General features: G+C 43.1%; 1 protein-coding gene across 1 annotated transcript; it reads left to right on the top strand.

The window, feature by feature from the left end:
* Positions 1 to 15774: 15774 nt before the first annotated feature.
* LOC139328037 (sodium/potassium/calcium exchanger 1-like) lies at positions 15775 to 19652 on the top strand. Its single transcript, XM_070958153.1, has 4 exons — positions 15775 to 16030; positions 16526 to 17140; positions 19176 to 19240; positions 19632 to 19652. Exons 1-4 carry the CDS (start codon positions 15775 to 15777, stop codon positions 19650 to 19652), a joined length of 957 nt encoding a protein of 318 aa, XP_070814254.1.
* Positions 19653 to 21854: the final 2202 nt, after the last annotated feature.

The raw sequence follows: 21854 nt of genomic DNA, 5'->3' as shown, positions 1-21854 counted from the left end.
TCCCTTAGAAAGGGTTGTTGAAGGGGCTTTTTATAACGAGGTATGTATTTTTTTGTCATCTGTTTATTGACAGTGTTAAATTGTGTGAGATTTTGCTTCAAATCAGAATGTTAGTGTGAAATAAATCACTACACGTTGTTGTTTTCAATAAAAAACATTTGCACAAAGCAAGCTGATCCACTTTGCGATTAATCGTGAGTTAACTATGACATTCATGAGATTAATCGCTATTAAATATTTTAACTGATTGACAGCATTAATTTTATCCATCCATCCATCCATCATCTATACCGCCTATCCCTTTCGGGGTTGCGGGGGGCTGGAGCCTATCCCAGCTACAATGGGCGAGAGGCGGGGTACACCCTGAACCAGTTGCCAGCCGATTGCAGGGCCACTAATTTTATCTCTTGCAGTAATTCTGTATTTACATCTATATACATGACGGCCATTTTGCATTAGCTGAGAGCCCTGCCTGAGATTAACAGCTAATTTACTCAATCTGAGAGGTGCACCACCGGTGCTGGTGAGTGAGGTTGTGACGGTGTGTAACCACTTGCAGAAAAGTCATTTCTAATGTAGTATCAATGAATTAAACACATTCCTGGACATGCTTTGAACTTTGAATTTGAACTTACAAACTCCTCTTCCTGTGACAGGGCAAACGTGGCCACTTGCTGTGCTGCAGTCTTGTGCTCCTTCACTCCAATAACTGTGTTGCCCAGTGTGTCTCTCTGTCTCACAACCCACTCCTGGACCTGCACAAAACAAGGATATCTTATCGATTAGTAAGGGTAACGGCAAAAATCCAGGCAAGACAAAAAGGGCACAATAATACTCACAGTCATGCGCTACACCACGCCTGGTCGCTGGAGGTGTCTCAAAATCACCACTGCCTGCAGATAGTACACCACAAATCTGCACTCAGTCAACTCCAGGGCCGCGTCCTTGTCCTCAAAGACCTTCCCCATAACTGCCCAGAAGTCCTTCTTGGCAGCCCTCAGCACAGCCAAGCAGTCATTCGGTGTCAGCTGCTGTTTCTCAGTCAACAGGCCGAGTCTGTGAGGAAAAAAGATAAAATGTATGAACAAATCATGACATTACTTGCCACATTGCTCACTTATCTGTACTGTAATCCAGTTAACTGCGTGCAAACAACTAAACTTACCTCTTTTGGGTGATCTCTTTGCTCACTTGCTTGGAGCAGGACTTCTGCAGTGAGCCAATGTAGTCGATGAAGTCCTTGCAGTCCACATGAAGTGTCTCATCCTCTCGCCTCAGGCTGGTGTTGACAGTGTGGTACACCAGGAATCTGTCAGAGGAAGTGCAAGTATTTTAAGTATTTACACAAATTTAAGCCCAATTACATTTATTGTCTACACAAGTGTTGATATTATGTGGAGAAAAAAAACCACAAGAAATGCTACCAACCTCTTCAAGCTCTTCAGGTAATTCATCTGTGTCTGTTTTGTGAGTTTTGCCTCAGAGAGCTCACAGAGGTACTGCTGGATCTTCTCCCTGTTCCTGACAAACTGCAGGGATGGCTTCTGTGGGTCCATAGACAGATACTTTATTCACTCCAGCATATTCCACAAATTTAAATTCTCCAAAAGAATAAGAAAACACGTTACAACATGTGAAATTGTCTTCTGATCCTGACTGTTTTTCAAAATCATCTTTTTCTTGCACAGCTTTTTTTTTTTTTTTTTTTTTTTTTTTTTAAATAAAACAGAATGTTTCATGGTAGCACTCACCTCCTGTTTAAAGTTTTCATTGCAAAGCTCCCTCTCCAGGTATACGCCACAGTCCTTCAGCGAGGCATGGTCCACAGAGTGCTTCTGATAAAGTCCCTCTGTGCCATGAGCTTCCTGTTTGGGATCGTCCACTGCACACCCTGGACACTGCAATGTGGGAAAAGTGTTTTGTTTTAAAAGTGTGTGCTAGGATGGAAAGCTAAGCTTTAAAAAGGGGAATTACTCCAGTTAATCAGATCTTGCAAGCCTGAAACACTGAAGGCTGGAAGGCTGAGAGCCCTGCCTGAGACTAACAGCTGATTTACTCAAGCTGAGAAGTGCATCACCGGTGCTGATGATTCCCAGACTGAGTGAGGTTGTGAATGTTTGTCATTTCATGCAAATAAAGTCATTTCCTAGTTACAATGAATTAAACACATTCCTGGAAATGCCTAAACATGTTTTTGTAAGTGAAAGAAGTTTGACCTATGTCCTGACAGACCAGGTTTGACCTCTGACCCAGCTCTGACAGCTGCCCGACATTGACCACACTAAATCTTTGATTAACAGTAGCCAGTTTGTGCTAGGATGGAAAGCTGATACTTGTTGGAAATAAGAGAATCTAAGCTTTAAAATGATGTACAACATGTTTGACTAAAGCGGGTTTAGCAGAAACACAGGAGGACAGGTGAAACCATGAATAGAGGTTGGCTGCAGGCTTTTCAAAAACAACTGAATGTAAAGAAAATTCAACAGTAGTTTGATAGAAATCAGAAGCTTTGAAATGAACAAATCAGATCATGCTACCCTGAAATACTGAAGGCTGGAAGGCTGAGAGCCCTGCATGAGATAAACAGATAATTAAGTCAAACTGAGACGTGCTGAAGCTGATACTCACAAGTGAAAGCACTCGCCACTGCTGACAGAAGCGTTGTCCGACGCCTCACTCTCGCCAGCCTCAGGAACTGCACTCTCGGACGTCTCTGTGGTTGATGGTCTTGCTGTAACATTGGCATTGGGGAGTGGTGGAGGGATGCTGGTCACCACCATGTGACGACGATGCAGCTCCTCAGTCAACCTTTAAATTAAAAAAAAAAAAACTAAAAACATAATTTAGACAATGTTATGCAAAGCAACTTAAAAATGTAATACATTTCAGAGAGTAAACAAGAAGTGATGGTTGAAAAGAAAGAGTGAAAAGTTCTCCCACCAACCTGCTGAGTGGATAATCTGGTGAAGCAGCACGTAGGGGAACACCCTGCCGGACACCAGAAGTTCATGGACATCCTTCTCGGCCTTCTCCACCGCTGCGTCAATGGCCTCTGGCGTGCTGTCTTTCATGCACACCTGGTGCAGATGTACCGACAAGGAGTCCTTGGTCTTCAGGCACAACGGGCAAAAGAAATAGTGCCTGTTGGGTTTCCTGGACATGTTTCTCTGAATCTGAAAAAAAAGAAGAAAGAGAGAAAAACAAAAAATAAAGAAACAACAAACAGCTGGGGCCCGTTTCACAAAGGAGGTTCAACAAACTCCGAGTCTAATCCTGAACCTCGAGTTGATCTAGCCTGAGATAGGAAACTCAGAGTTTCCGGTTTCAGAACAGGTGATTTAGGTTAGTTCAATCAACTCAGAGTAAGTCAACTCAGAGTTAAGCGCATGCACCACGACTACAAAAAGCCAACATCAATGGAGCCCCGATTTGACGAGTCACCATGGCAACGGGGAAGAGGAGGGCTGCGTTTTGGGTTTTTTTACCGCACTAGAGCTAGAAATCTTAATGCACTCATACGGCGAGTTTGAACACACCGCTGCAGCCGCAAAAGAGAGATGGCGTGGGAGAACATTGCTGCTCTGGTCAGTGCGTGAGTTTAAATGTAGTCCTTTGCAATCACAATAATATTACAGGGGAAAACTGCTTGAATGGTAGCTCATTAATTTATTTCATGTAGGTGCAATCCCACGGGGGAGAAGCGCACTTTGCAGCAGCTTAAGATGAAATATAAAAACATTGTTCAAACAGGTAAGACCCCGGCATAATTAAATAGGGGTACCTCATTTTGATCATGTTTTACATTGTAAAGTAAATATTAAGTGGCTGTTGTTTTATCCCCAACATAATGCTGTTTTCACACACATAAACGTCTTCTCATCTATATCATATTCTGTTAAATAATTAAGCCTATTTAAACTAACACAAACTTCTGCTCAGCCAACAGAAAGAAGGCAGATGCCCGCAAAACGGGTGGTGGCCCAGCACCGCCACCTCTAGCGGAGGCAGAGGAGCTGGCCCTAAGCCAGAATTTAGGAAGGCCAGTGGCTGAGGGAATCCCTGGAGGGAGCTCATCTTCAGAGCTCACCCCCCAAGACACGAGCGCCTTTATAAAATGTAATATGCCTAGGCCTATATATCTCTTTTAAGCCTATTCATAAAAATATTTATTTCCGTTTCATGTCTTTTTTTTTTTGTCCCAACAGATTCTGATGGTGCTATCTGCCTGGTGGAGCCCTCTCATGCCACAGCAGACCTTGTGACTGTAAGTAGGCAATACTCCAAAGATTTTGCCAAATGGTCGTTTAAGTATACTGAAACATATCACTCATCTGGGATGAAGAGCATGAAGAAACTGTGTCTGCTGCCTTTACAGAGGGGGATCCAGAAAGGCCTATAGAGGTAACACCTTGATATGTTACTGATAGTTCTCTTCCCATTTACATTTCTTAACATTCAACAACAATATAGAGTGTGACATTTATCCTACACTGAAGTATTAGCACATTCTCATCCTCTTTAACAGGGCATGGCTGGGCAGCAGCAGGAGAGTCCCTCAACTTCCACAGCACAGATTGACACAGTGAGATGGATGTTCAGTAAACACCAGAGGTTCATTCTGTGGAATTCATGTGCAACTGTATAATTTAATGTCCTCCTTATGTATTCCCAGTTACCAGTAAAAGAGATTTATAAAATTCACCTGCTGAAAAAAATCCAAAAAACCAACAAAGAAATGCAATACTTGGAGCGCCAGATTAGGAAGGCAGATTTAGAAATTGAAATACTGGAACACAAATTAGAGGTGGGTGCATGGTCACAGGTGAATTATGTTAATTATGTTAACTATTGGAACATTAACTAATCTAGCTCTTGTATTTGTAGGAAATAAAGAAGACCAAATGAAGTGTGTATTGTGTCTTTATTTGACTGCTGTGGTGGTGGTGGTGGTGGTGGTGGTGATGGTGACTCAATCTCTGAAATGACTATGGCATATGGTGTCTCTGACTGCTCTGCCATCCTGCATAGCTGGCAGGTGGATGGGGTCATCATCAGGGTCTTCAATTTGTAGGGCAGGGTGTCGCTCTCCTCTAATAGTGGCAATATTATGAAGAACAACACATGCCACAATAATATCACAGGCCCTCTCAGGGGTCACCCTGAGGTGACGTAGGCACTGGAAACGGGCTTTCAGCAGGCCTATGGTCATCTCCACCCGGGCTCTTGTCCTGCAGTGAGCCCGGTTGAAGTTCTGTTGGGGGCCTGGTTCAGGGTCAGGGTAAGGAGTCAGCAGCCTGGGTTGGCATGGGTAACCTCTGTCACCTAGCAGAAGGCCATCAAACTCTCCTGTAATGTGTAGGGGACACATCAGAGTATATTAAAGGAGGGAGACAGGTGAATTATATTGTGCAAATCTTTAGGCTGCTTACCACGTTGCAGTCTGTTGCTCAGGTTAGACTCGCGATAAATCCTTGATTCACGAACAGACCCAGGCCACTTGGCCTCCACATTGGAAATTAAGTATGCAGCATCACATATGATCTTGACAGTGCAGAGAATGACAGATGTTGAACTATGATGCAGTCTTTAACATTTTGAAACAGTAGTCAATCTACATGTACCTGCACATTTATGCTGTGAATGGACTTCCTATTCACATAATCTGCTTCATTATGCGAGGGAGCCATGATGGGGATGTGTGTGCCATCTATGCAGCCAATCACACTGGGGAATCCTAAAAGAAATTAAAATTACTACTCCCATTCTGAGGTTGCAGCACAATGTCATTAATGGAATATAATTTAAAATTCATTTGGATCTCTACATCATTCACCTGCAATCCTGTGGAACTTCTCCTTGATGACTCTGACAGGTTTATGTCCAGGGAAGACCACAAAGATGGGTAATAGCCATTTCAAGGCGAGGCACACTTTTCTGACCGCCCTGCATACAGTTGCCTTGCTTAAGTGCGCTGCATCTCCGATATTATACAAAAAACTCCCATTTGCAAAGAAACGCAGCGCAACACACAATATCTGCTGGGATGTGAGAGCATGACTACGGCTGGTAATGTTGCAAATGTAAGGACGGATTAGGTTGTGGATCCCTGCGCAGTAATGCTTCATCCACGGGATCGTTGTCAAAAGGACATGCCATAGTGGAAAAGTGGACTTCTCATACAGGCCGACTGGCTGATTTTTTTTTTTAAATAACAGCCGGCAGAACTATGTTATACCAAAACTCGCCTGCTGACTGAATGAATGAGGAAATCAAAAAACGTGTGTGGCTGACAGAGGGCGGAGACAGAGAGAGACTCGAGGTTCATTGAGAAAAACCTGGTCCCGACCAGGTTAGGTTCATAGAGTCTGTTACCATAGTAACTGACCGAGAGCTTAAGTTACCTCTCTCTGTGAAACAGGCTAGAGTTACCCCTTTTTCTCTGGTTTGAGTTACCTCCCTTTGTGAAACGGAAAACTCTGAGTTTCCTTCATTTCAGACTTAACAAACTCAGAGTTTTCACTAAACCTGCTTTGTGAAACGGGCCCCTAGTCTGTTTCATTTCTGTTGCAGAAATGTTTATCATCATATCAGCATCAACATTCTAGTGAAATCCACATGATGATGAATGACAAATCAATTCACCCAGCAATTTTTTTTAAAATATGTATACTATTGCACCCAGAGACAAAGATTGCTTCTGTTATGCTACCCCATCACTATTGTTTGTCAAAACTGGGCTCTTAACTTTCTGTTTTCGGAAGCATCATCAGTTAAGGTTGTGAATAGACGCAGACCCATGGCTGCAAAATGATTAGTCCATGTGAAGGAAAAGATGGTATGCTTCATGCTTTGATAATAATTTGAATGTTGAATCTTTATCAACAGAAGGAAATGTGGCGCAAAAGGGACAGTGAATTAGTTGTTGCTGTCATTGATTCACCTGACAAGACAAACCTCTGCATTCTTCGTCAGTCTGAAATGAATTCTCTTGCACCACACATGTGGCTGTTGGGGGAGGTAAGTACTACCTAATATAAATCACCTTTTTATTCAAAAATTTCCTGAAGTTAACAGAGAAATCAATTACAGAAAGACTTCTTTTTCAGACAATCGAATGCTACCTCAGAGCAATCTTAAACAAAAATGATTTGGGGAAAAGAATATTCCTCCTAAACCATTACTCTGTTACACCGGTCACTAAAGACTGGGCCCCGAACGCAGACACAGAGACAAAAAAGGGTTTTGCAAAAAGATAACAAAGTTTATTAAATCAACAGAAACAAAAAACAAAAGACTTTAGGGCAGGCCGGCTCTCTGACAGCACGATGAGGCAACCAAGGTACTGTGGAAAAAACGAGAAAGAAAAAACAAAGTTAACAAAGTACAAAGGAAATCTTACGTGCAGCGAAAGAGAAAGTCTCGAGGAATAATCTCACAAAGAGTACCAAACAGCTAGGAAGCTCTACCGAACGTGTCGGAATAATCTGACACTGGAATAGTGAAACTGCCGGGTATTTATGGAGGAGATGATGAATGAATTGGAGTCAGGTGTGCCTCATCAACTGCCAGAGAGCCAGGACCAGCCACGCCCCCTTGCCACACACATGCACTGCAAAGAGGGGAGAAACAGAAAGAGGGAGGGAGAACAACAAAAAACAACAAACCAGAACCCAAAACACAACAGAACCTAACATACTCAGCAGGAGTAATAGTGTTTGGAGAAAGGACTGCCATGAGGAAGCACTCATTGCGAAAGGTATATATTGTTTATTTGCTAAATAAAAACATATTATATGGCTTAGTATAACTTAAACATGAATCATTACCATTAAATTACTTGTGTTTGCTCTAACTCTAAAAGGTTGACTTTGACAACTACGATGCAGTGATTGGGGCTGTAAACGTTGGACTCAACCACTGGAAATTAAAAGTGTTAGGAAAAAAATGCCTAATCTCTGACTCAAATTTAATGATAATGGAACAGAAAATTTGTATTGGCACATAACCTTTCCTTTTTAGTATCTGCACAAGACAAACCAAAATGTCTACGTCATTGATCCTATGGCACAGAATGAGGACAAAGACTCAGATGAAGCAGCGTCACGTTTTCGGGAAGTTTAGGGTTATGTAATTCAAATGGGCATTAAATATATATGTAACACCTGTGAGATGGTGAACTCTTTCTCCCCTTCTCACCTCTCCTCTTCTGTCTCTTACGACGGGCATCATGATGTGATCTGTGTGGGAGCGAGAACAGACTTATAGAAACATTTTTACACCAACACGCATCACACATGGACACATACTGCAGGGTTTCTGGAATGTGCGTTGGGCGTTGAAGTACATGTGGCGCAAGTCGTGGTTGTGGTGGCTGCCATGCAGTTCGCCACGTTCTCACTCACCACAAATATAACTCACCTGGAAAAGTCAGGTGCAAAAGGCCCGTGTGTGCAAAGAAAAGTATATCCATTGATTGACTTGTCTCCGTTGGAAATCAAATTTGTTGGAGTGAAGAATAAAAGTGGCCTCGACATTTGGAAACACGTGAAAGGAGCGAGCCCTCACACCCCAGAGTGTACATAGCGAGGGCACATGTATAAAAAGCTTGTGCGCATCAGCCTTTGTGGCTTACGGCCATACCAGCCTGACAACGCCCGAGACCGCCTGGGAATACCAGGTGCTGTAAGCCTTTTCTGGTGCTGTAAGCCTTTTCTTCTCGACTTCGGTGCAATGGCCGTCCACACTGAGAAGAAAGTAGCACCACGGAACAGGGGGCTTGCAACACACAAGTGAAACCATGAGAGACTGCTCGCTCAGAATAGGAGCAGAAAAGAAGCACAGTATGTCATTGGTAAGAACAGTTCTCTGTATCCTCTTCAAGAAGGGCAGAGGTGAATCTACGCTTCCAAACAGACAATAAAACAGCATACAAAGGAAATCAGCAACATATGTGTCTACGTGATATCACACAAAAAGAGTATGACAAATAATATTGCCTTGACAAGGATGGCTCATGCTGGTGATAACAAATTTCTCCGAAAGAAGCACGTGTAAGCCATTGGTTAGGGGACACATTGAACTTTGCTCCATCAGGCCCGTGTGTGCAAAGAAAAGTATATCCATTGATTGACTTGTCTCCGTTGGAAATCAGATTTGTTGGAGTGAAGAATAAAAGCGGCCTCGACATTTGGAAACACGTGAAAGGAGCGAGCCCTCACACCCCAGAGTGTACATAGCAAGGGCACAGGTATAAAAAGCTTGTGCGCATCAGCCTTTGCGGCTTACGGCCATACCAGCCTGACAACGCATGCGTAGTGTCCTGTCAGTGGGTGTGTGTGTCAGATCGTGAGTGCGCTCCTATTTTTTTCTCGATCTGTGCATATAGTTTTTTTTTATAGATATTTTTTTTCCAGAGTCATTTTTTCGCCGAGTTTCGGTTGTTTAAGTTTTAAACCCCGGCCCCCAACAGTCTCTGGCTGTTTGGGGGACACGGCGACATTTTTTTTGTGAATGGAGTGTGTTTTATGCGCGAATCTGATGGCTGAAACAAAGGAACTGCCGAGTGGACCAGAAAAACGAAATGCCGACAACGGAGGGGAAAATAGGAGAAAATATGAAAGAAAACACACTGTGTTGGTCAAGATGGACGGAGACGAAAGAGTAAGCATGATGGAGCTGTTGAGAAAAGTTAAGGAGGAGTGTGGAGAAGTGATCGGGTGCCGATATAAAACACCGAGAATATATGAGCTGACAATGCGTGACGGAGATGGCCGTGATAAAGTGATGGACGGATTTAAAATTAGAAACACCACCGTAACAGCGAAAGGACTGAGCAATGATGAGCTGGTAGTCTCATTTATAAACCTACCAACCTACACAGAGGACGAGGAGATTTTGGAGAAACTGAGGGAGTGGGGAGTAAAGGCGCTCTCCCCCATTAAGAGACGCATGTGGCCAGGTACTGAAATTGCAGACGGAACAAGATTTCTAAAAGTGAAATTCACAGACAGCGTTAAGTCGCTGCCTTATTCTACTAAATTCGAGACGGCAGCCGGACCAGAATACTTTCGGGTTATTCATGACAGGCAAGTGAAAGTGTGCCGCCTGTGTATCCAGCCAGGTCACATCGTGCGAGACTGTCCTGCTTTCACATGTTTCGTGTGCGGGGAGCAAGGCCACTACGCCAGAGAGTGTACTGGGAGCCAGAATACATGCTTGACATGCATGGAGAAGAGCAACAGGTGCATCTGTGAGGCGGCGTCAGGAGGAGAGCCGACTGACGAGAGCTACGCTGAAATCGCTGAGGAAGGAGAGATGGAGAGAGAGGAGGGGACCCCGGTGCGCACGGGAGAGGACGAAGGCTTCCCACAAGGGCTGTCGGCAGGGCTGGAGGAGTCCGGAGCTGGCAGCGGAGGACCTGATGAGGTCGTCTCTGGGAAGGTGCGGTTCGAGGAGGGCAAGGAGCGGAGGAGATCGGCGGCAGCCCCGCTCATAGTGATGAGCCTGCTGGATGGCCAGACAGACGGCCCCGAGGATCACCTGTCAGTGGTCACGAGAGAGGGACCGAGCGGTGACAGTGATGCGGATGCGGAGAGAGACGGCGAAGGAGGAGAGGGAACTTCTGAAACCGGGAGGAGAAGGCAGCTGGAAGAGGGAGATGAAAAGCTAGAAGATCAGTTGGGGTGTGATGTGGACTCCGGAGAGGGGATGGATATCACGGAAGAAATGATTAGGAAGATCAAAAGAAGGAAGCCAAAAATGAGAAAGAAGAGCAAAAAAGACAAGGTATGAGGGCTGACCTTTTTTTTTTTTTTTTTCCATATTGCTGGCTAAAATGAGTGATATAATTAATATTGCATCCATGAACTGCAATGGACTGAGAGATAAGAACAAAGCAATATTAATTGAGAATGCGTTAAAGGCAGACATAGTGTGTCTGCAAGAGACGCACTGGACGGATGAGATGATGGAACAGATGAAGGTGAAGTGGACAGGAGATATTTACACAAATCATGGTACACACAAGTCATGTGGGGTTGCAATAATAATCAAAAATGGGATTGTAAATAACGGGAGGAAAATCTTTCAGGACAACGAGGGGAGAATATTAATAGTTGAGTTTGAACTACACAACACTGTATATAGAATAATTAATTTGTATGCGCCAAACACAGAAATAGAGAGAAGGGAAATTTTTAGGGAGGTGGAAACATGGTGTGTGGGGAACTGTTTGGTGTTGGGAGACTTCAATGTGTGGTGTACAAAACTGGATGCGTATATAAGTGCAAATTTTAAATCAGACGCATCCAGGAAAACCCTCCAAGAACTGTTAAAAAATCAGGACATGGTAGATGCTTGGAGAGAGGAAAACCCAGATAGAAGAGAATACTCCAGAAGACAAATGGTGATGGGCACATTAAAACAGAGTAGAATTGATTTATGTTTGATTAAAAGAAATATTTTGGTTTCAGTTCTAGAAATTAGGTATAAATTCATCGGTGTAAGCGATCATGCTGCACTGATGTTGAAATTCGGTGAAAGGTGGGAGGGCAGGGGTGGGGGTGTGTGGTGTCTGAACTCAAGCATGCTGACAGAGGAGGCGTACAGGAAAATGATCAGAAACTGTGTGGAAAAGGGGAAAAATCAGCTTGAGTATGAAAACAATGTGTGTGCATGGTGGGAGATGATAAAAAGGAAAATAAAACGTAAAAGCATTACATATGCAAAACAACGTAGCTTTGAGAAGAAGGAAAAGGAAACCTATTTGAGGGAAGAACTAGAGTGTGAGGCGCAGAAATTGGACCAACACCCAAATCATGGGAGCGTACGATTCCTGAAACTCCAAGCTGAGGTTGAATCACATGAGAAAGAAAAATGTAAAGGGGCCATCATAAGGAGCAGAGCAGAGTATACGGTGGAGGGGGAAAAATGCACGAAATTCTTTCTGGGTTTAGAAAAAAAGAGGCAAAGAAAAACTTTCATAACAGAAATTGAAAATGAGAAGGGCGAGAAAATAAGTGATTTGGTGGGAATATTAGATGTGGTGGAGACTTTCTATAGGAAACTATTTCAAAGGGATAATACTGAACAAAACTGTATCGAGAAAGTTTTGGGGACAGTGAGTGCAAGGATATCCGAGGAAGACAAACAGGCATGTGATGGAAATATCACTGTAGAAGAAATTAAATTAGCAATCAAACAAACAAAACCCAACAAGAGTCCCGGATCGGATGGATTAACACATGAGTTCTACAAAACCTTTTCGGACATTCTCGCACCAATTCTGTTGAAAGTGTATACCTGTATGGAGGAAAGGGGGGAGGTACCAGATACTATGGCTACGGGGGTAATCACCATCCTGTATAAAAACAAAGGCAGTCCAATGAAGCTGGAAAATTACAGACCACTCAGTTTACTAAATACAGATTACAAAATAATTGCAAAAATTCTAGCAAATAGAATGAGAGAGGTTATAGGGAACATCATTGCACCGACGCAAGCATATAGTATACCGGGGAGGGAGATCACAGACACCATATGCACCATTAGGGATGTAGTGGAGAGGATGGACAGGGGAGGCCAGACAGGGCTAGTTCTGAATATAGATCTGAACAAAGCGTTTGATAGAGTGGAGCACAATTTCCTGGAACAGACAGTAAGTACTTTTGGATTTGGGCATAGATTTACAAATTGGATCATGCTGTTGTATAGAAATGCAAAAAGTCAAGTAAAGATAAACGGAGTGCTCACTGATCCCTTCCCTTTGGAGAGGTCGGTCAGACAAGGATGCCCTCTGTCTGCAATGTTATACACGATAACTGCCGAACCTTTGGCAACACTGGTCAAAGGTGATTCTTCCTTGAAGAGTATCCAGACTCCGGGTGATGCGGGCAGCCTAATCCATCAATATGCGGATGACACAACGTTCACAGTAAGGGGATGGGAGGACATTAAGAGAATCATGGACCTCATGGACATTTATGGGAGAGCGTCGGGAGCAAGGGTGAACGTTGAAAAATCAGAAATCATGTGTGTGGGGCAGGTGGAAACTAACAAATGCAACTTGCCATTCAAAATAGTGACGGACTATATTCGAGTGCTGGGAATAAACATAGGAGTGAAAGTAAAGGAAGCCAGGGATGCCACATGGGTAGGGACATTGAACAGAATAAAACAGACGTTAAATTGGAAATCAAGAGGCCTGAAACTCAAGGGGAAAGTAGTAGTGGTTAATGCATTGATGTTATCGGGACTGAATTATGTGATGGGGGCGCTGGATATGCCAGAGTGGGTGTTACGCGATATACAAAAAATTGTAAATGACTTTCTTTGGGGAGGCAAGGGAATCAAAATATCAACAAAAACGCTCATAGGGGAATATGAACAAGGGGGACTAAAATTAGTAGATATGGACATAAAACGGAAAGCTATAAGGGTTAAAGCAATAAAGAAATATCTGTATGATAAGGTGAACTATGGGTGGAAAGGTTTCTTTAAAGAATACCAAGGAATGAGTGGTAATTGTGGGGAGCATGGTTTATTCATGAACTTCAAGAAGCACATGATAGACAAGGTACCATTGTATTATCAAGAGGTGTTGAGTGCATGGTCAGAATTCATTGGAAACGTAACATATGAATGTAAAACCATAAACCAGATCCTGAATCAGCCTATATTTCTCAATTCCAAGATCAACATAAATGGGAAGCAACTGTACAACAGGCTGTTCATGATGGCAGGCATAAGACAGGTCAAAGACATATCTTATGAGTATATAACAGGGTTTCTTCCACACAGAGCAATATATGACAGCGTAATAGAATGGGATGATGACATTGAAAAAACAAAGGTTGACAGAGAATATGAATGTATCAAACAAAGTCTACCAATGGTCTGGGTGAATCGTATTGAAAAAGAGACAGTTGAACTGAGTGATAGTGGATTACCAGATTTATACATGAATCACGGGGACGGGGAAAAACATTTGTCTGAAACAACCGCCAAAGAGATTTATAAGATCCTCTTGAGCAGAGAAGTGAAGGAACCTGCTTCAGAAGGTGTGTGGCTAAACCACTTTCCAAAGCTAAATATCAAAACAATCTGGAAAACACTGAACGTAAAATATAATAGTTTGGAATGTGAGAACTTTGATTTCAAAATAAGACACAATTGGATTTATACAAATGTGGTGATTCACCAAATCAACCGTAATGTGGACAGGAAATGTGATGTCTGTGAGGATGAGCCAGAAACTCTGATACATCTAATGTTTGAATGTGAAGAACTTCGAGCAGTACAGGAGAGAATAAAAACTATGGTAAAAGAAAAATGGGATATAGATTTAACAGGTAAAGACTGGAAAGAAATATTTTTGTTTGGATTTGACAAGAAAAGAAAAGGAGTGAATGTAAATTTACTAAACCTAATACTGAGTAACTTAAGATATGCCATATGGCTAAGAAGGAATCTGGCACATTTTGAGGGGAAAAAAGTGGATGTTTGGGTACTGTTTGAAGCAAGGGTGAGGAGGGAAGTGTCATCTATGTGTAAATATTTGTCAAAGGAAATGTTTGAAAGATGGTATGTGAAAGGATGTAAACTAATCTCGGTTGATGATAAGGGAGGGTTTAAGATAGACTTTTGAGTTAATGTTTTTTTTTCTTCTATGTAACTATGGATTCAGGTCGTGCTATACTGAGAGGTTCGTCTTGTATGTTTATTTATCTGTTGCATTGCTAGGGTGTTTGGGATTTCTGTGTATGTATGGGAAAAGAAGATGTAAATTTATGTAGTAAGAAACATTGTGAGACTGAATGTGATCATTTCTTGTTTGTAGATTTTTTTTGATAAATAAAATAAAAAAAAAAAAAAAACAACACCCGATCTCGTCCGATCTCGGAAGCTAAGCAGGGTCGGGCCTGGTTAGTACTTGGATGGGAGACCGCCTGGAAATACAAGGTGCTGTAAGCCTTTTCTGGTGCTGTAAGCCTTTTCTTCTCGACTTCGGTGCAATGGCCATCCACACTGAGAAGAAAGTAGCACCACGGAACAGGGGGCTTGCAACACACAAGTGAAACCATGAGAGGCTGCTCGCTCAGAATAGGAGCAGAAAAGAAGCGCAGTATGTGGTCGGTAAGAACAGCTCTCTGTATCCTCCTCAAGAAGGGCAGAGGTGAATCCACGCTTCCAAACAGACAATAAAACAGCATACAAAGGAAAAAAACAACATATGTGTCTACACGATATCATACAAAAAGAGTATGACAAATAATATTGCCTTGGCAAGGATGGCTCATGCTGGTGATAACAAATTTCTCCGAAAGAAGCACGTGTAAGCTGTTGGTTAGGGGACACATTGAACTTTGCTCCATCAGGCCCGTGTGTGCAAAGAAAAGTATATCCATTGATTGACTTGTCTCCGTTGGAAATCAGATTTGTTGGAGTGAAGGATAAAAGCGGCCTCGACATTTGGAAACACGTGAAAGGAGCGAGCCCTCACACCCCAGAGTGTACATAGCGAGGGCACATGTATAAAAAGCTTGTGCCCATCAGGCTTTGTGGCTTACGGCCATACCAGCCTGACAACGAGCCTTGATTGCAGTCAGGTGCGACAGAGCAGGTGGAGTGAAGCGTGACAGAGTGAAAGTTTCAGAGTGTTTGAGCAGTTTTCCTTATCAATTTCTTTGATAAGTTTAATTTTGGAAGATTTTTTACCCCCCAGCAGCCTTTGCTGTTCGGGGGGGAGTTTTCATTTTGTGCTGTTTTTTGCGGTAAATGTCCCTGAGAGACCGCATGGTTTTGAACAAAGAACTGAAGAACGGCACTGAAAGGAGAATGGATGGTGACACAAACAAAGGAGACGAAAGACTGGAGCGTGAGAGAGCGGAGGAACTGAAGGAAAAGAGAGCAGAGACGGAGGGGACGGAGAAGGAAAGTCTGGAAGACAACATGGACACACGAGACAAGGAACAACATAAAGCAACGGAGCCACGCTACAGTAAGGAGCTGACAGTTGTGGTGGAGCTGATCGGTGAGGACAAAATCACACTAATGGAATTATTAAGAGCTACACAGGACATTTGTGGACTGGTAGAGGGTTGCAGATACACAGGAATCAACAAATATGAAATAACTATGAATCAACAACACGGGAAAGATAGACTGCTGGATGGATTTAAAATTAAGAGCACAAGGGTGATGGCAAAGGAACTCACAAACAATGAAATGGTGGTTTCATTCATAGGGCTGCCAGTATATATCACAGACCAGGAAATACATCAAAAACTGTTGGACTGGGGGGTGAAGGCAGTTTCGCCCATCAGGAGGAGGATGTGGCCAGGGACAAGAGTGGTGGAGGGGACACGTTATGTTAAGGTGCAGTTCACAGACACAGTTAAATCACTGCCATATTCAACACGCTTTCACACGGAGACAGGTGCACAGTTTTTTAGGGTGATACATGACCGTCAACAGAAGGTGTGTAGGATGTGTCTACAACCTGGACACATTCTGCGGGAGTGTCCAGACTTTTTGTGCAGAAGATGTGGGAAACAAGGACACTATGCAAGTGAGTGCGACGTGGATGATCAGCAGCGAGGATGTGAGAGAGGGAGCGAAGAGACGCCCGATGAAGAGGAGGGGGGGTGGCAGGCTGAAGGAGGTGGACGTGAGGAAGCTGGAGCCGAGCCGAACAATGAGGGAGAAGACGGTGAGCAGACTGGAGCGGAGGAGAGCGATGTGGGAGGAGGTGGCAGCGGAGACCAGGAGAAGGAGGACGGAGTGCAGGATGGAGAAGAAGAGGACGAAAGGATAGTGGAGGAGACACCAATGGGAGCTGGAGGACAGATGGAAATGGAAGAGATCAGTAGCAGCATGGACGGTGTGGTGAAAGAGCTGGACGGAGGAGAGGAGAGAGGTGAAATGATGGAGAGAAGGAGACGAGGGGGGGAGAATGGAGGGAACAATGGTGGGACTAAGAGGGGAAATAAAGGGGGAAATAGGGGGTCACGGGAGAACACTGAGGAAGGGGGACGAGGGTGGGTGTGGGAAGTTTCTGACATAACAGGGAGTGAGGGGGATGATATGGATGAGGTGGCTGATAACAGGAAAAGACCGCTGGGGAGGAAAGATAAAAGACAAGGTAAAGTTAAAAAAAAGTGTGATGATGATGTTTGAAATTCTTTTCTGGAATTTTTTTTTCCCTTTATGATTACCATCTCTTCTCTCAATGCTAATGGGCTGAGAGACAGCAACAGGAGACAGCAGACCTTGCTGGTGTGTGAGGCAGACATCATATGTTTACAAAAAAACACACTGGGATGATGGATGTATGAGAGAGATTGAGAAGGAATGGATGGGAGAGATGTATGTGAATAATGGGAGTGTAAAATCCAGGGGGGTGGCAATTTTAGTGAAAAGGGGAGTGGTTGAGAACGTCAGAGAGTGTGTGGATGATGGGAATGGAAGAGTGATAGGGATTAATTTTGAGTATATGAGTAAAGAGTTCAGACTGTTGAATGTGTATGCACCAAATGAGGAGAAAGAAAGGAGGAGTTTTTTTGAGGCACTGGGAGGGTTGTGTGATGAGAACTGTTTGGTAGTGGGTGACTTTAATGTGTGGCGTGGAAGGCTGGATGCGTCTGCAAGCGTTTGTTTTAAAAATGATTCATCCAGGAGGGCTTTGGAAGAAGTTATGAGGGTGAATGGGCTGATTGATGTGTGGAGAGAGAGGAATCCAGAAGGGAGGTGTTTTTCAAGAAGACAGGTGGTGAAGGGGGTGTTAAAACAGAGCAGGATTGATTTAGTATTGTGCACAAAGGGAACAGCTGATATGATTGGGAGAATAGATTATAAGGTTACTGCACTGAGCGATCACATGGTGGTGGGGTTTAGTTTAGGTCAAGGTTTTAAGAGGAAAGGTGGGGGTGTGTGGTGTTTGAATGGTGGATTGTTGAAAGATGAAAAGTACAAAAATAAAGTGAGAGAATGTATAATGAGGAGGAAGAATGAGCGTATGTATGAGGAGGATACAGGGACGTGGTGGGAGAGTGTAAAGGAAGAGATAAAGAAATTGAGCATAGGATACAGCAGAGGGAGGAATAGGGTGGAGAGAGAGAGAGAGAGAAGGTTAAGAGAAGAGTTAGCTAAGGAGGCAGAGAGGGCAGATAAGGAGGAAGGTCGCGATTTGGGAGAATACATTAGAATTAAAGATGAGCTGAAGGAGATAGAACAGAAGAGGTGCCAGGGAGCCATAGTTAGAAGCAGAGCTAGAAATGTGATCGAGGGAGAGAAATGTACAGGGTTCTTCTTGGGGTTAGAAAGGGCAAAGCAGAAGAAGTGCTATTTAGAACAGGTGGATGGGAAGGATGGAGAGAAGATCACAGATTTTGTGGGGATAGTTGAAAGGATAGAGAGTTTTTACAGGGAGTTATTTAGGAAAGAGGAGGTAGAGGAACAGAGCAAGAGACAGGTATTGGATAAGATGAAAGCTAGGATCAGTGAGGAGGACAGGGAGATGTGTGAGGGAGAAATAGGGACGGGAGAAATTGAGGCAGCGATAGGTGGATTAGGAAGGAGTCCAGGGTTAGATGGCTTAATAGGCGAATTTTACATAGAATTTAAAGTAGAATTATTACCAGTGTTGGATAGATTGTTTAGATGGATTGAAGAGAAAAATGAAATGCCGGTTAGTATGGTGACAGCAGTAGTTAGTATTATACATAAAAAAGGGAGTAGGGATAGATTAGAAAACTATAGACCAATTAGTATGTTGAATAGTGATTATAAAATACTAGCAAGAGTGTTAGCTAACAGGATAAAGAGGGTCATAGGGAAGGTGGTGGGATGCACACAGGCTTATAGTATACCAGGTAGGGATATAGCGGACACAATATGTAGCATAAGGGACACAATAGATTATATGAAGAGGGATGGAGGAGGGATAGTTGTAAGCTTAGACTTAAATAAGGCATTTGATAGGGTAGATCATGGATATTTATACGGGGTGTTAGGAAAAGCGGGTTTTGGGCATAGGTTGGTCGGGTGGATTAGAAGGATGTATGATAGGGCAGTTAGTTGTGTTAAAACAAATGGGTTAGTCACAGACACATTCAGGTTAGAGAGGTCGGTGAGGCAGGGGTGTCCGTTGTCAGCTCTGCTGTACTCTTTATCGGCAGAGCCGCTAGCGGCGCTGCTGGCGGGTAATGACAACATCAAGGGCATAGAGTTACCAGGAGGACAGGTGAGTTTGTTATATCAATACGCAGATGACACGACGATTACAGTCAGAGATAAGGAAAGTGTGGTGGAGCTATTAAAGAGTGTTGAGATGTATGGGAGAGCATCAGGGGCAAAACTAAATGTAGAAAAGTCAGAAATCATGTATATAGGTGGAAGGAGAGAAGGGAGGGTGGAGATAGGACTAAAAGAGAAGAAGGACTATTTCAGGGTGTTGGGAGTGAATTTGGGGATAGAGGACAGAGAAGGGAGAGATATGCAGTTTGAGGGGATAGTGAATGGCATTAGGAAGACGTTAGGGTTTTGGAAGCTTAGAGGGCTGAAGCTGAAAGGCAAGGTGGTGGTTGTGAATGCACTGATAATGAGTAAGCTTGTGTATGTGATGAATGTGCTAGATGTGCCTGAGAGGGTGGTGAAGGAGGTGGAGAAAATGGTGAGTGAGTTCTTGTGGGGTGGGAGGGGAGTCAGGATAGCTAGAGAGGTATTGGAAAATGAGTATAAGGATGGAGGGTTGAAACTGATTAATGTAGAAAAGAAAAAGAAAGCACTTAGGGTGAAAATGATGGTGAGGTTATTAAAGAATAGAAGAGATCACATATGGAAGATTTTTTTAGAGGAGGCAATTAACAAATGTGGTGGATGTGGTGAGAGTGGAGTGTTTATGGAGCTGAAGAAAGGAATGTTGAGTGGAGTGTCTGAGTTTTACAAAGAAGTACTGGGAGCCTGGGGAGAGTTTGTGAAATGTGTGCAGTATGACTGTAAGAATGTGAAACAGGTGTGGAAGCAACCAGTGTTCCTAAATCCCAAAATCACATCTGAAGGGAACACAATATATAACAGGGTGTTATGGAGAGCAGGGTTTAGGCTGGTGAGGGATTTAGTTTATGAGTACGTACCAGGGTTTATGAGGGCTCAGGTGCTGGTAGATGAGGTGAGGGAAAAGGGTGATGATATGTGGTTGGGCACGGCTGAAGGGGTGATGGAAAAGATTAAGGATGGGATGCCGCGAGAATGGCTCAGTATGATTGGGAGAGAGGCTGTGGTGGAGGAAGGAGGTGAAATGGAACTGTATGTGGGGGAAGGGGAGAGGAGAGTGAGTCTGATGAGTGTGAAAACAAGAGTGATGTATAGATGCCTAAGGGGGAGAGAAGTGAGGAGACCGGCTGCAGAGAAAGTATGGGAGAGGGTAATGGTTGATATGGATGTAAAGAAAATTTGGGAGAATCTGAGAGTGAAGTGGAACAGTAGTGAATGTGAAAATTTTGACTTTCTTTTGCGTCACAATAGAGTGTTTAATAATTTAATAATCAGTAAGTTTGATGCGAATGTGAAGAGGGAATGTGATGTGTGCAGTGTGGCAGTAGAAACATGTATGCACGAGTTTGTTGAATGTGGTGAGCTGGGGGAATATTTTGGGAAAATGAAAGAGTTAATCAGCAGATGTTGGGTGGGAGGGCTGGTGGAGAGAATGGAGTGGAGAGAGCTGTGGTTGTTTGGGGTGACTGGAAAGGTGAAAGGATGCAATGTGAACTTGCTAAACTATGTATTGAGCCATGCAAGGTTTGCTGTCAAGCTGAGGAGGAATATAGCCCATTATGAAGAGAAGAGAGTGGATGTGTGGAGAGTGTTCAAGAGTATAACAAAAAGGGACATAAAGGTGATTTTTAGTTATGTTGGGGAGGAGGAATTTGTCACTGGATTTGTGGAAGGGAGTACATTTATTGAGATTGGGGCTGATAGGACACTGATATTTGATTTTGATTAAAGATTTGTTATCACAGAATATTGTATGAGTTATTTTCATTGTATTAGGGCAGACTGCAGTCTGTCTCGTATCTTTTTTTTTTTTTTTTTTTTAATTTATTTATTTTTTATTTTTATTTATTTATTTATTTTTTATTTTTTATTTTTTTATGTGATCTTGTTTTAGGTTTGGCGGCTTATGGACTCTTTGCCAATGTGGTGGATTTAATGTACCACTGTCCTGAGTTGGGGGGATTTTGTACAATGACCTGCCTCACTGTTATTGACCTTGCATTTAAATTTGTCAGACATTAAGTCAAGTTACATAAGACATTTTGCCAGCTGTTTTTTTTTTTGTGTTTGGAGATGGGAAATGATGTATTGATATGTACACTATGTGCAAAGTATGTAAGATATGATGTGTGTAAATAATTTGTATATTTTTTACATAATAAAGAAAAAAAAAAAAAAAAAACAACGCCCGATCTCGTCCGATCTCGGAAGCTAAGCAGGATCGGGCCTGGTTAGTACTTGGATGGTAGACCGCCTGGGAATACCAGGTGCTGTAAGCCTTTTCTGGTGCTGTAAGCCTTTTCTTCTCGATTTCGGTGCAATGGCCGTCCACACTGAGAAGAAAGTAGCACCACGGAACAGCGGGCTTGCAACACACAAGTGAAACCATGAGAGGCTGCTCCCGCAGAACACGAGCAGAAAAGAAGATATGACCTTCTGACCCAGTTCTGAACGCGGCCTGAAATTGACCAAACTAAATATTTAATTACTAAGTGACAGTTTGTGCTAGAATGGAGAGCTTATACTTATTTGAAAGAAGAGAATCTAAGCTTTGAAATGGGGTATTACTCAAGTTAATCAGA

The sequence above is a fragment of the Chaetodon trifascialis genome, chromosome 24 (assembly GCF_039877785.1).
Source record: "Chaetodon trifascialis isolate fChaTrf1 chromosome 24, fChaTrf1.hap1, whole genome shotgun sequence".
Classification (NCBI taxonomy): Eukaryota; Metazoa; Chordata; class Actinopteri; order Chaetodontiformes; family Chaetodontidae; genus Chaetodon; species Chaetodon trifascialis.
The sequence above is the reverse complement of the archived record's forward strand: the minus strand, read 5'-3'. Positions and strand labels throughout refer to the sequence as shown.